The sequence below is a fragment of the Glandiceps talaboti genome, chromosome 3 (assembly GCF_964340395.1).
Source record: "Glandiceps talaboti chromosome 3, keGlaTala1.1, whole genome shotgun sequence".
Taxonomy (NCBI): Eukaryota; Metazoa; Hemichordata; class Enteropneusta; family Spengelidae; genus Glandiceps; species Glandiceps talaboti.
In genome coordinates, this window is record NC_135551.1 from 15,221,694 (window position 1) to 15,237,335 (window position 15,642).

At 35.0% G+C, this 15,642-nt stretch overlaps 1 protein-coding gene across 1 annotated transcript; it reads left to right on the forward strand.

The window, feature by feature from the left end:
- The first annotated feature begins 584 nt into the window (after nucleotides 1-584).
- LOC144432818 (cytochrome P450 1A1-like) lies at nucleotides 585-12,068 on the forward strand. Its single transcript, XM_078121105.1, has 5 exons — nucleotides 585-1,005; nucleotides 3,150-3,425; nucleotides 6,364-6,546; nucleotides 8,774-9,034; nucleotides 10,031-12,068. The coding sequence occupies exons 1-5, from the start codon at nucleotides 822-824 to the stop codon at nucleotides 10,627-10,629; spliced, it is 1,503 nt and encodes a 500-aa protein (XP_077977231.1). The 5' UTR covers nucleotides 585-821; the 3' UTR covers nucleotides 10,630-12,068.
- Nucleotides 12,069-15,642: the final 3,574 nt, after the last annotated feature.

A 15,642-nucleotide genomic window follows, 5' to 3' on the forward strand; every position in this document is an offset into this window, starting at 1 on the left:
ATATTTTTAAGTCTGATGAAATGCATCACCCGACGTTCAATATCCAATCACCTTGTCTAAATTAATACAAAATCATATCTCAAAGTCCATAATATATATATATATATATCTGTGCAATATTTATTCTTTTACAGTATGAATTCATACGATCGAGTTCTAAAATTAACACCACGTCTCGTCACGTCATTTTAAACCTTTGTTCAACACTCCAATCGTACCTGGTACAAACTGTTACCGTACCCATCATCAGCTGTCGTTATGTTTGCCACATTACATTATAGTAAGCATCCCTGCCATACTCAAGATTGCCAAAATATATCAGAATTTAGACCCAATTCCGAAACTACGTGATGTTGAGATGTCAAAGACTTACATATCTATGTTGTTACGTAGCCAGAATATCACTACATTGTATAAAGTGCCAAAACAGACTTCATTTTTAGAGTTCATAACGGAAATTACTACCCAAGTAAACAGAATGGAATGAATTTAGAATCGTAAAGCTAGAATTTGATTCTGATTCTGTTTCTGGTGCTAACGTGCATATTTTGAAAGGCATACGTGTTGATCATCCTTCAAACTATCCTGTAGGCTGACTTGGAATACAGTACATGACGCGGTTTGCGTTTGTACCAGTGGTTTTACCATAAGTTCTGTGCAGGTTTATTGTTTAGCCGTACTTTTGACGTTGGCTTTTTTAGTAGTACGTCATCAAGTGACTGAGTTAACCAAAATCTTTAGTTTCGTGCTATTCTTGACCGTATACTATACATTTGTATCGTCGATGAAACGTACACTCTGGACATTGTCAAAAGAAAAACATGCTAACCGAGGTCGCACTGGTAGCTTGCTCGATCGCTCTCATACTGTTTACTTGGATGTCAAACAGACCTAAATTACCTAAAACCTACCCTAAAGGTCCAGCTGGTTGGCCAGTGATCGGTAACTTACTACAATTCGGACCACAACCACACTTGAAGCTGACTGAATGGAGTCGACAATACGGTAAGGATAATTAACAGTTCAAACATATCATATATACGGCGACATAAACCAAATCACTCGTGAAAATAACTTCTGTATGACCTACCATCCATTGCGAGGCCGTGGGGTTCTGTTATTACTACATATGTAGTCCAAACTGCTCCAAACGTAATAATTTAGAAAAGGACAAATATCGCTGCGTATTTGATTTAGGTCACCCAACATCAGCTGTACATGTAACCCTTTGTTCCTATTGTTATGCACATTTCCGTTTATATATATATTGTAAAAGTAGTCAGTTCGTCGATATTTGTAAGAGAAAAACGGGCATATTTAAGAATTAACTCTCCAAATCCTTTGAAAACCGACTGGAAGTTACTCTTAATAGTCTAGTAAAACCAATACTTTCATTATTTATATAGTTTATTTTCTCAATATATAGCGGTGGCGTTCGCGACCGGTTCGGAGGCAGCTAACATCGACCCAAATGTGTGTTAACTGTGTAAGCTGCAGACGCGTGATGACAGTTGACGATTCTTCGTGGTCGATGTTAGTTTAAAATGACAAACAGTAATGAATTTGCTTTAAAACTGTTTCATAGAAGTGTACAGTTATCCAGTGGAAACATTTAGTATACCTGATACCTTCGATACATTACTAAACATCAAGATCGATAATGTTTACATACGGAAAGTAGTTGAAGTGTTGTTTTCTTGTTTGCAGTGAAAATACCCAACTAATTTGCATAGTTATTTGGTAGGTAAGCGACTAATTTGCATAGTTATTTGATACCTCAGAACTTGCGATGGATGGTCGAGAGAAATAGTGAAATGCTTTATGAACCGACACAAAATTGTTCAAAAAGTGTGTAACAATGGGAAAGACACCTATGTGCATTAAAACAAATGCATTTATTTGCTTATTTTCATCAGGAATTGGTTTCACTTTAGGATCTTCTTTACCTCAATTTATCTCATTTGCATAGCCAGCATTGAAAATACTGGTTTTATTTCTGACTGTAGGTCAACATACACAGTGGTACATATGTAATAATAGTTGTTTACTAATATGTAATATGTTGTGAACTACTTACTTGCCGATGTCTGAGGAGCGAGTTCACAACATATGGATAAAATTAATCTATGGCAACTCGGGTCATGTTGCAGAAATGGCACAAATGTTGACTTTGTTTCAAAGAGATGATATTGGGTAATTTATCATATACTTATGCCAAGGACTTTTAAGAGTAAACACGAAAAATAAAATGAGAGCAGTCTGATATGCACTTCGTGCACTGGCCGTGTCAGCCAAATTTGATGAAATATTTAAATGATCGTCAATTTTAATCAGATTTTTGAGTACATTTTTAATAATTATTTTGAGACACGAACTTGGTAGCAATGTAGATTCTGTAGAAGTTTCCGAAAATGCTTTCATATCTTAATAAAAGAGATGTTTGAGCGCAATTCTAAAATTCTGGAGTAGTAGTAGTAGTAGTAGTAGTATGTTAGTGTGATACAGTGTAGCACATACACACAGTCATGTGGATTACAGTCGCATTAGAGATACCACTGTAAATTGCACGAACCAGTACAGAGAAATGTAATTTGTAATTTAATATAAAATAGTATCATTCGGATACAGATATTTTCCTATTGTGATTGATGCATGAATTTGTGGCCATATGCAATGACATCGATGGAGAAGATCGGCCACCATTTGGCTTGTTTATGTTTGGAATCACCAAGTTTTGTCCAATCAAAAAGGCGTTTTCTCAGAACATATGAACGAATATCATGATGTTTAATGTCTAATATCAGAAGTGATATTTCCCATTAAACGTGCTCAAGGACATTTGACCTCGGCATAGGTATATGATGAAGTTCTTTTTACACTCATCACATAAAGATGCTTGTACACATCATATAAAGATGTGTACACAGTCATCATGCAATTAACGAAGTGGTCAATGTGTTGTTTAGTCATGGACTATTAAAACCAACTATGGCTTTCCATAGATATGGCAAGAGATACGGATAACTATTTATGCACATGAGAATATAACTTAAGTTATATAGTTAGTTAAAAGGTAGGCACCTAGCTTGGAACATGGTAGATGCGGTCATGCTAAAGGGCTCATCTTTCGTATCATTTATTGACTTCAGGGGCCGTGTACAGTTTGAACCTCTTCAAAACACGTGTCGTGGTCTTGAATTCTTACAAGGTGTTATCTGAAGCTATGGTTGAAGAAAAGGCGGACTTTGCTGGTCGTCCACGTGATTTCCAAACCTGGAAGATTTGGACTGAGTGTAAAGAAGTCATCTTTATGGATCACACTGAACTTTGGAATGTTTTGAGGAAGAGTACACACACTGCTTTGCGTGTTGGTGGTAAAGCGAAGTGGAGTGAAGTAATTGCAATGGAAGTAGACAAGCTTATAGGTAAGATATATTTCCTACATAGGGGCTGGAAGGTGTACAGAGCGTGAACGGTGGTAACTTCGATCGTGATCGTGTGGTACGTTGACTATGGTGGCTGCTTAGTATTCACAATCGTAGTTTGGGGTATTTTCAACTCGCTGTAACTTTCACAAATGTTCATCATTTAGATACTATAAAAGCGAAATGTCGACGGATATTTCTTCCTCCGTGCTACTACGTACAATCAATTATTGATAGGAATACTGATTTTTCGGCGAATTCGTGGAGTCACACTTGACCGTCAGGTCATAAATTTCGGCCGGGTTTTTCGCCCATTTGTTGTTCGCCCAAAATTTACAAATTTTACAAAATATATGGATTCTTGTGTACTTTAAAAGGCTTTAGTTAGAAAAAGACAAAGTCCGTTCATGATTTTCGGTAGAAAGTGGGTGATTTGACCCAAGTGGAAGGTGCCCGCGTTAGACAAGCGATGAGACAAGGCAAACTGGCGAGCTTTTCACAACTTGCTCAACTATTAAATCACCGTCCACACCCACTTTCACACCTGTCAGGTTTGAGATATTTTCAAGTAACTTGTAACTTGTAAATTCGATATTACCCTGCAATTGTGTGTAATAGTGACACCAGAATGAAGGCAACTCGCGTAAGCAGGTCGTATTTTGAGTGCATCTTAAGCTAAAATGGTAGATGTTTAAATACGTCTACCTTCGAAAATACAAACATTTGCTCAAATAAAAGTAAATACAACTACAACTAGACTTCGGCTTTTGTATTATCAAGTTATCTATAGCCTCACATTGTGCGAGTCTCTCAGTTTCGCATATTTTAATCCGACATGGTTTTGCTCTTGTCTAGCCACATAACAAAATTTGCTCAGGCTACGTAAATTGAAGTAACGTATGATGGGTGTATTTTGGTTCATATAATGTATTATTGCGAAATATTACAATGTGCGACCTCACTAGGGCATTACTATTTAAGAAATATATTAACAGGGCCAATGTCTTCTGCTACTAAACTAGCCAGAGCTAGAAGTAGATATAATATATGTAAATTCGAGCTGGAATGGTGAGATTTGTAGCTGCCCTCCTATATCATTTTGATATTTCATGTGGCATGTGAAGGGGGAAATATTCACTACATCAATCCGTAATATGAAAATCCCAAAATATAAAGTAGTATCGAGTGTGTTTTCTGAATATCTAAAGCTTATACATAAAATAGGCCCTGGAGGTCTAAATTTTCTTTCATACAAGTTTTGTAGTACACAACTATTGTACGTCAGTACGATCAACAAGATCACAACTCCAAGTCAATTTCATTAACTAGGGATGTAATTCGGACCCATAATTATGATTTGTGAAGTCCTAGTAAAGGTCATGATCAGTTGTTGAACAAAATTATTCAAATGCCTTTTAATATTTCACAAAAGATGAAAACAATCGACAGGAAAACCTCGGAAGTTCTGATTTCGATATTGAGTTGTCGAGTACCAATGTCTATTTTCGTTTTACACTCCCTATAACAACTGGAAGCATATATCATATTGCATGATCATCGTAATGGCCATAACAACAAAAACCGAACATCTAAACGAAATTAATGTCGCAAATGGTAAGAAAACAGAAAAAAAACATGAGTTACTCACCGAAAGGTCATTGAGGCATGCTCTATAGTGGTCGACGGTCACAGAGGTGTCACGTGAGACCCTTACAGCTTCCTCTGTTAGCCAGTTCATTTCTTTAGTATTTGATATACATTTTGATAATTATATTTAATATTTAAAATAATAAATATTTCATATTATTTTTTTGTATTTTAAAACATGTGAAATGTACCATGACCACGAATATTCGTCGAACACATATTTCCTATTGTATTTACGTATAATGAGTAATTTGCATAATTAATCATACTTGGTAATTAGGCTGTAGGTTAAGAATGCAAGCTTCAAATTTCATATAATTTGGCACGTAAATCAACCACAAGAAAGGACATCTTTCCTTTAAAGCTTTTTGGCATAGTTTTTAACTATTACGATGCCCAGATGTCGTAAAAAGCTTATTGACATGGCCTTTAGTTTTAATGAATCATTTGCGTAAATTAAAGATTCGTGGCAATTAGACTATATCTTATGTGTTTTCATAGAATTGATGATAACAAATTACTTGCAATAGTTTTGATAGTAATAAGTATTTTGCGTAATTAATGACTTTTCATATTTACCAATATCCTAGAATGCAACCTTCAAATTTCATATATGGTGGTACATTATACATCAAACATAATAAAGCACACGTGTATTATAACGCTTGTTGATGTAGGTTTTAGTTTCAAGGAGTAATTTCAATCATTAATTTTTCCAGTTATTGCATTTTGAATTTTAGATCAGTGTCTCTCCAAAAATATTCTAATAAAAACACCCATTACCTTCCACATTCATGAATTTTTTTTGAACGTTTACTTCATGTGTTATGGTAAAACAACACCTCTCAGTTATGTGACCTTGAATACGATGGTCAAGGCCAACGGTCAAGTTCGCGTTTGGAACTTCAACATTGATATATACAAAATATAGTCGTCGTTTTGCCATAAACGTCAAGGAAACGAAATTATGTACGTGTATACATACCGTTTAGTGTTTGACATGCGTTCAGGTTTGGTTGAAATTGAGTGATGTTGTCTTGAGGTATTTCTGTCCACTGACGGACGCAGGTATGAAAGAGCGCATAATGGGACATAAGTCATTTCTATATCCACCATTCATCAGGCGTTGCCACTTGGGGCTAATGACTAACAGCCGATATACAAATTCATCAGGAGATTTTCAAAAATTTCAAATTATGTAATTTTAGCTATATGCATACTGTACTACCAGAATTTGCATGATTAGTTGGTGTCATATCTCTGATATTTTTCTGGTACCTTTGACTCACAGAAAAGCTCGTTGAGAGAGGAAGCTCTGCTTTTGATCCCCATTTGCCATTGAGTTTGATTGCATTCAATACGATATCTCAACTAGTTCAAGGGCAGACCTATAACGAAGACGATCACGAATTTCTTGACTTTATAGAGTCAAACGCAGAGTCGATTCGTTATTTTGCAGAAGCCTCGCCCGTAGGTAAGTTATATGTGGTTCTTCCTTTATATGCTACCTAGTTAATAGCAAGTAGTTGATGAAACTGTCACTTAAGGGAAACAAAGACCCTGCTGGTTTTTTTTCTATTTATTTATCTTATTCAAAGATGGTGGTCCTTTCATTCGTATATGGTTGCTCGACAAAAGGAGCCCGCAAAAAGTAAAATACACCAAACAGTACAAAAATAAATACCATTACATATATTAAAAGCATTGAACAAAATTCCCAAAAGCACAGACGAATCTAAAACCTACACACTTAAAGATACAATTACATACCATTACCAGTATATCGATAAATCTTCAACACCAAAACCAAGTTGAAAGGCACGTGGTGTACCGGATATGCATGCACACACTGCTTAATATGTTCTTAATTGTCAAATACCGTTTCATATCTTGCTGGGAGAGGTCATTATACCAGTTAAACCGGGAATAGTTATCAAAATACTATACGTTTATACTGTAGCGCCTAATATCACACGGCCATCTCTCTGATGACTGCTATGCAGTTGTTGACAATTCAGCCGTAACTTTATCATCCAATCTATGGTGCACATTAGTAATCACTTTACGTTTACTATTTGCGTATTACTCAATTTCATCTTTAAATAAATATTGAGTCTGCGTCCTTCTATTGCATACTGTATTTTATTTAATGTACACATACTAGTTATTAATAAGCACCAATGGTAATTTTTGATATCTTATTTACACGGAAATGTAAAAAAGTGACTTCTTTTAAGACCAGTCTCACAACTTACCTTTTTAAACAGGCCCACGACATATAAATAGGTTGGTATTGACTTGTTCATTATTTATCGGACCTTCTTTTGTTTTTAATATGCATTTCTTGCTATTTTAACTTACGAGTTGTTGTTTTTTCCCTAGATAATCAACATGTTTTTACATGTTTTTTTGAAGTGTTTTTTACTTCATTTTAATAGTTCCTGTTACAATTTCTGGATATATGGCGTTCTATAAGTGCCTTTATTATATCTTCACCGAGCGTATGAATTGATGTTTATGACCGCATGCGTCCGTCGTTTCCGCATGTTTTGCCGTTCGAGGATGGAAATCTTTAAAACGTTCTTACAAAGTATACAGCGATGATATTTAGCACGGTCACTGTGATAATACATTTTACATTCAAAATGCTGTGTATTACTGGGTTTTTAGTTGCCTGTGAGATTTATTTACAAGGGGATTGCAATGGCGACATGATACAACAAATGGAAGATATGGCTGTTGTGGAAAATAGCTTTGCATATATGCAAGACTCTCTACCAATCAGAATGCTAGGTTAATGAGTGACTTTGCGTAATGAATGATTTTCAAGATTTAGGCGATATGTTAACATTATACACTTCAAATTCCATGTAATTCAGTGTATTCATCAACCATAACAGCGTGCACGTCTAACAAAGCTTGTTGCTGTAGGTATTAGTTATAGTGTGTCATTTGCATAATTAATGAGTTTCGATAAGTAAGCTATATCTTTAAGAATTTAAGCTTCATATTTAATATACTAGTAATTTGGTATATCAATTAATAATGATAACGTGCAAGTGTGTGATACAGTTTACTGATTTTGCATTTATGTATTGCTTGTAATAATTAGGCTACTCTTTCAGAATGCACACTACAATGTCGTTAAACTTTGGTTCATTCATTTGTGATAATAGTGCACCTGTTTGATATAAATAATTTGCTGATTCAGTTTTGATTTGTAAGCAATTATGTGCATAATAAATTGTTTTATTAATTAGGCAATATCTAAAAAGATTGCAGGTGTACAAAATTCCATATGGTTCATATACAGATAATGACAAAGTAAATGTGTCCTTTGAAGATTGCTGGTGTAGCTGATTTGTAATGAGTAGGCGATGTTTTAAGTTCGCACGCTTCAAATTTCATATAGTTAAATTGGTAAAATTAATTTCCCAATTAAATAATACATTTAGGAACAAAATCCAAATGCTGTGCCCTTACAGAAGGCATCCAATTTATATCTGGTTAGAAAAGTCGAGTGATGCAGGGTGGGAAAAGTGACCTTTCATGACATCAACTAAAGCAGACAGGACACAATAATCCTCACCTTTGCTCACATTTACATGTTATTGTTATTTCCACTCATTCATAGAATGAAGCTGATGGTGTGCTATTATCATTTTTTTCTCTAAATATACACCCCTTCGTTCTTAATTCAGACTATGCCGGATGGCTGAAGCCATTCTTTAAAGTACAACTTGATAGATTGCAGAAAGCAGCATCCCATCGAATCAAGTACATGGAAAGCAGACTGAGGGCACGTAAAGAACAGTTTAACAGTGCGAACCCCCCACGTGATGTGATTGATGTGATGTTACTGACACAAGAAAAGTATCAAAAGAATCCTACAGCTGGTATTTCAGCAAAGGACTTTGATGACAGAGTTGTTTTACAAAATGTGATGGACTTTTTTTCTGCAGGTGAGTTGTATCTTTTTGTGATTACAGGAATGATATGGGATAACACTTTACAAGTATACAAGATTTCGGTCTACTATTTGTATGATTCATATATCTTGTAAGTTCATATGCTCATCAACATTAATTTGGAGTATTTTACCTTACATTATGCGACTACTGAATGAATGGTGAACATGTTAAATAAACTAAAATGCTATACATTACAAAGTTTGGATGAGAATATGTTTCCCATAAATCATGAGAAATACATTTTGCCGTATAAATTATGCCGTCTTGATTTACACATTTTACGGGAACACATTAATCATTTTAATAATCAAACATGACTTTAGGTCAAAGAATAACTTTATCGTCCGTTTTGAAAGATTAATATACACCTAACTCATACCTTAATGTTCCAGCGTCATAGGTTACTACTGAACAGTAGTAGAATTTCGATAAAGAAAGATCCTCAACACGCATGAACGCAGAAAGAATCTACTGTTCTTGATATTCTTTATGTCAGAATCACAGTTCAGAAAGTGGCACACAATATAAATGAAACGAGTGAAAAGGATACATATATTTAATTCACATATTGTTCAAATATTGTCTTCATCCCCTAAGGAGGCCATTATTTGTGTGGACAATATGAAAAATTGTATCTCCACGGTACTACCCATTCATAAACCCACTGATCCACTTAATTCCCCTTTTGTGCTGAATTATTTTGTCATTTTCTTTTGACAAATAACTTCTCTAGAAATAAGTAACTTTACGACCATTCTCTTATGCCTTTTAATACATTTCCACTGAAAGCATTGGTGTCATCCGATTTACAGACATGCGTACCTGAGTCCCACTCTACACTAACCGAATAACTATACCAAGTAGGGATATTTTCATCCAGACAGGCATATCAAAAAACAACTGAACTTCAATAGAATTTATTCTTCTTTGAATAGGCCATGTGACACTATAATATTTCCCTTTTTGAAATTTCTGGAATTTTCACAGGCACTGAAACTATCGAATCAACCTTAAAATGGTTCTTGGTAGATATGATGTTACATCCTGAAATACAGAAGAAAATCCACCAAGAAATCGATGACGTCGTTGGTGTTGATCGTCGTCCAGTGTATGCTGATCACGACAACTTACCTTATCTAAAGGCTGCCATGTATGAAACCATGCGTTTGCACACAATAGCGCCTCTTAGTTTATTACATCGCACTCTGTGCACCACGTCTATCAATGGATGTCAAATTCCTGATGACACCATCATCATCCCAAATCATTGGGCCATAGATCACGACCCAGATGTTTTCAAAGATCCGTATGTTTATAGACCAGAGCGATTTATTGATCCCAACACGGGTAGATGTGTCTCTTTTAATGAGATGAATTTTACACCGTTTGGTATGGGTAGACGTGCATGTCTTGGAGAAATGCTTGCAAGAATGGAGTATTTCCTGATTGCTGCTCGTTTGCTGCATCAATTTGAAGTAAAGGTTTCTCCAAGTCATGGTAAACCTTCCACAGAGGGAATATGTAATGCAACGTACAGCCCCAAACCATTCAAAATGCTAGTAGGAAACAGACATGTTAATATCTAGCATTCATACGATTCTTACACCATATGTTAAGACACCATGATTACTTGAGAATACACTTAATAAATCAAACGTCACAGGATTGTGTTTTGCTTGTTGATTCAGATTGGGTACAACTCTCATCTCGAGCTTGTTGCTAATTTTAAATTGGCAAGCATTGTTTTTTCTACATTCGAAATCATAGTCTTCAATATTATTTTTTAAAACCTAGCCATTTCTAGACATGAGTAAAATGTATGATCAATAATCTATAGGATTCGAAGTACAACCACACTTAATACAGTCAAGCTGTAATATATTGTTGCGGAAAGCTTGTGGGTGCCACGCCCCCGTGCCTGTATTGGGCTCGTCTCAGTACCTTACTGGAGAAAGTCGGGTTTTTCCCTGTATTTCAGGTCTAGATATCCCGTTTTTAAGTTGAAGCACACTTTTCATATGCCAGTCAGTTGCTGAGGGGCGGAGTCTTGGTCACATGGTCAGGTAGCTATAGCAACACTTTTCTCCCATGCTCTCCCTCTCTCTTGCTGGACACTGTGTAGTCAACATCGTGTCAAATACGCTCTTGACAGAATCTCATGGTTTACAGTCACTTTCATTTCTTGTTAAAACCTACTTCTTCCTTTAGGGAAACGTTTTCTTGTATGCCTCTGTGAGGTTGAGGCGTTGGTTTTTCACGAGTTGGTCGTGATATTTCAAATTTCTTGGGTTGTGCCGCGGTCTAGAGACGCTGGCATTTGCGAATGTGTCTGTACTCAATTTTATTGTGTATGTTCTGCTATGCACAATGTCAGTTTTTCGTGTACTTTCCACGGGTTCGTCACAATATTATTAGATCAGCAATGCTGTGTTTATTAAATTTCTTCTTCTCCGATTTGAAGCCATTTCTGAATCATGGAAATTCAAACTTTCCTTGTAAGGTTAAACTCTCTTAGAGTAACTTATATATCATACAATATAAACAATTTCCATTTACTTGACATCCATTTGGTATAATACAATAGTAGATAGATATAAATATGTATAAACGACTCTCTCTGAAATGTTAAGATTCAGAATGATATTTAAAACCTGCAGAGTTGATTAAACTATGTGTTCTTTGAATCATCTATCTAATGTCCTCATTGAATTATTACAAAGAAACACATGTCGACAAAACGATATATAGTAAAGGGTCGAATGTAGAGAACTTCCTTTTCAGTAATTTCAAAAGCTGACTGAGAATTTTTAGAATATTGCTCATGTTTGTCTACTTACACTACCTAATCACAATATGATCTTAATACATTTTAGAGTAAGCCACGACTTTATCATTTACTCCTCAGTTGTACTTACTTCGTGATTATAGTGGATTAAGGTTGAAATGGTTGGAATTTTAACGTGTATTAAAATGAGGAACTCATGTAAGAGGATAATATTTTCTTTGTCAAGAGGAGCAAAAATCAACCAGCATGTGTTTAACTGTATGTATGTATGTATGTATGTATGTATGTATGTATGTATGTATGTATGTATGTATGTATGTATGTATGTATGTATGTATGTATGTGTGCATGCATGCATAAAATCATAAAGACCATGAAACGTACATGAATGTGATTTTATTATGGATTATATTTTCTCATTATTGAAATTGTTTGGTTGATTGTGATTAAACTTTCTTATAGTAGTGTGTGTCACATGGTTTAACAATATATCATTTCATAATATTCCATCATACTTTGGAAATAATTAATACTTTAAGTGATAACTGTATTGGCGGCCAGATTTTGCCTGTAAAGTATCAGTAGGTCTATTAAAAACAACCAAGCGCATTTAACTCAGTGTTTGTTGAACCAGATATTACTTGACTATATGTAGACTCCTGAACCATTTCACATACACTCAACCTATGATGTGATACTTATAGTTGATTGAGGAAATAGTCGTCGGTCAAGGTGTGATTATTTGGTTTATTAAGTCTTGGTTATTACAATCTTCAAATTATGTACACTCACTTGGTAATAATAAAGAACACACTTTATCCATTAATTTCTTGTTGAATTAATGTAGATTTTATTATTATTGATTCGTTTGCATGTTTAATCAACCTATAATGGGCTATGTCATGTATGATAGATCACAATTGTGCATCCCATCAATATATCGTGGGAACAACAGTCTGGAGGGTTGATTTTTTGTCCTTACATTCAATTTATTTTCAGTTTTTAATGCTTCAAATGTCATACATGAAGTTGTGCTATATATTATCAATGATGTTTCAGGTTTCATATAATTTTACACATATGCTGATGACAAATTATATAGCGATCCGTACAGAAGACATTCAATTTTCAGGTGTAATTTAGAATAATTGATACATCATCGGTAAAGTTTTTCATACGTTATTGTTTTGAAAATGTTGCCATATTATCAGCGAGGAGTTAGTACATGTACTCCCATAGGGAGGTTTTCGGGTATGTGCCGTCGAAATGGGCTACTTAATCTCGAAAACAGTCAAGTGTTATACTAAAAGCCATAAAAAGGCACTCTAAAGCAGCTGGAAATGTAAAAGTCCCGAGCCCCCCCCCCCTCCCTCCTACAATGCACAGCGCTCGATAGCTGTGACCGCCTAATTCACTGTAGTAACCATCTATTCCAAATACTATCAACATTCACTGTAACATGGGAAACGTCTCCATGAATTTGAAACACCTTCACAGTAAAAGAAAAAAAGGTAAATGATTTCCCAAAGGTTTTTCTCTTTATGACAATCCGTTATATTATGCATGATGCGATGCAGGGGGGGGGGGCGACGCCATATTTAGTCCTTAGGGACCGGACAGAATTTACGGCAGGGGGGGGGCCTGGGGAGAAATTGGGGGGGCCATGAAAAAAATGGGAGGCTTGAAGGGGGGGCCATGAAAATTCTCATGGTTTGAAAGGGGGGGCCGCAAAATATTTTGTCATTGAAAAAAATTATATGTTAGAAAATTTAGCATTGCATGAGATAGCATTTGATATCGCCTTTAATATTGAATGTCTACACTTTCATTTATGTATTACTATTAACATGGAAGTGTGTACGTTTGTATGTACCTATTTAGTGAAGCATAAAAACACTACTCAAGATTAATTTGATACACCCTGAATCACTCTTATATACTCCAAGCTGTTCACACACACACACACACACACACACACACACACACACACTTACACACACACATATGTATACATACATACATACATACATACATACATACATACATACATACATACATACATACATACATACATACATACATACATACATACATTTTAGCACTGTGGAAACAGGTTCAGTGTATAATTACCATCAAGGATACATATGTATATATATATATATATATATATATATATATATATATATATATATATATATATATATATATATATATATATCACATAAATTACAGGTCCTATGCTATATATATATATATATATATATATATATATATATATATATATATATATATATATATATATATATATATATATATATATATATATATATATATAACTCGGTGAGTATCAATCTGCTATAAGACAGTGCTCTATACCGCAGTGGCAGAGCGTAATAGTTTTGGTAGTACTGGAACTCTTTCTTGGGTGTAACTCGGAGTTTCACGCATATTGCGATCATCAGACACATTAAGTGTCTGATGATCGCAATTAAGTGTCTGATGATCGCAATATGCGTGAAACTCCGAGTTACACCCAAGAAAGAGTTCCAGTACTACCAAAACTATATATATATATATATATATATATATATATATATATATATATATATATATATATATATGGTAATATACTAGCATAGGACCTGTAATTTATGTGATTAAACTACACTACATGGTAGGTATACATCAAGTACTAGTGACAGTGACAGTGACAGTGACAGCGAATCAAATGAGTCTAGCCATCAAAAAGACCAGGATGGCTCCCTTATTGTTCAAACTAGATCAGGTAGACTGGCTGGATCATGGAAACTTGCCTTTATATAAATTCAAGATTATGAATAAAGGGATTGTATTGCAAAGGCTATTCATCATTGACACTGCAGTACCGTAGCCTGCGGGGGGGGGGGGGGGGGCAAGGGGGGCAGCTGCCCCTCCTGAGATTTTGGGGGAAAAAGAAAGAAAAAAAGCTACTTTTTGAATAGAGCTATTAAAATCGTTATTTACGTCGTGGCGATTCCTAGCATGCGCGATTTCAATGGATAGTTCACTAAAGTGACTGTACACTGACTCATGGCTAAAAGGATATTTCTTTATATTTTCTGACTAGTACATGTAACAATATACATTTGAGTCTATTCCAAATTATATAATATCTTATACAGTGGTCTACTTGGCTCTGATGTTGCATACAAGCATGAATTGAGATTAAATATCCAAGGTGCACTAAAAAGAATTGAACAAAAGTTTACGACCATCAAAAGTCTGAAAGTCTTGAAATTCTTTTTCGGGATTTTTTGGAAGGAAATTAAACTTCAGGAGAAGTCATTTACCATGTGCACATCCGCATAATATCTTTCAGCTTTGCCACAACAAAATACACTTCCAGATAATATGTAATACATAGCATAATTGTTTCAATTCTGGTATTTTATTATGTCTATGGTTTGATATTTTATGCCTTTAAATGGCCTCCTACACTGTCTTATTTTCAATTTTTTTTCACCTTTGGAGTTGTCTTCTTCCAATGCATCATTGTACCATATGATTTCATATCTCCACTGTAGTCACGGTGTAGTTGACAGAAGCCTGAGAAGGGGTGGCTAAAATAATGCTTGAGTTTCAATTGGTGGGGCTTAACATTTTTTGAGAAGAGAGGGTGAGAGGAACTACACCATTTGTTTAACCGTAAATTGTGTACATTTCCTAAATGTAGCTATGCAGACAAATTGCATGAGATAGTATCAAGATGACTGAATAAGTTCTATCTAAACTCGACCTGAATTATTTTGCTGTCATTATATATGGTTTGTTTTAT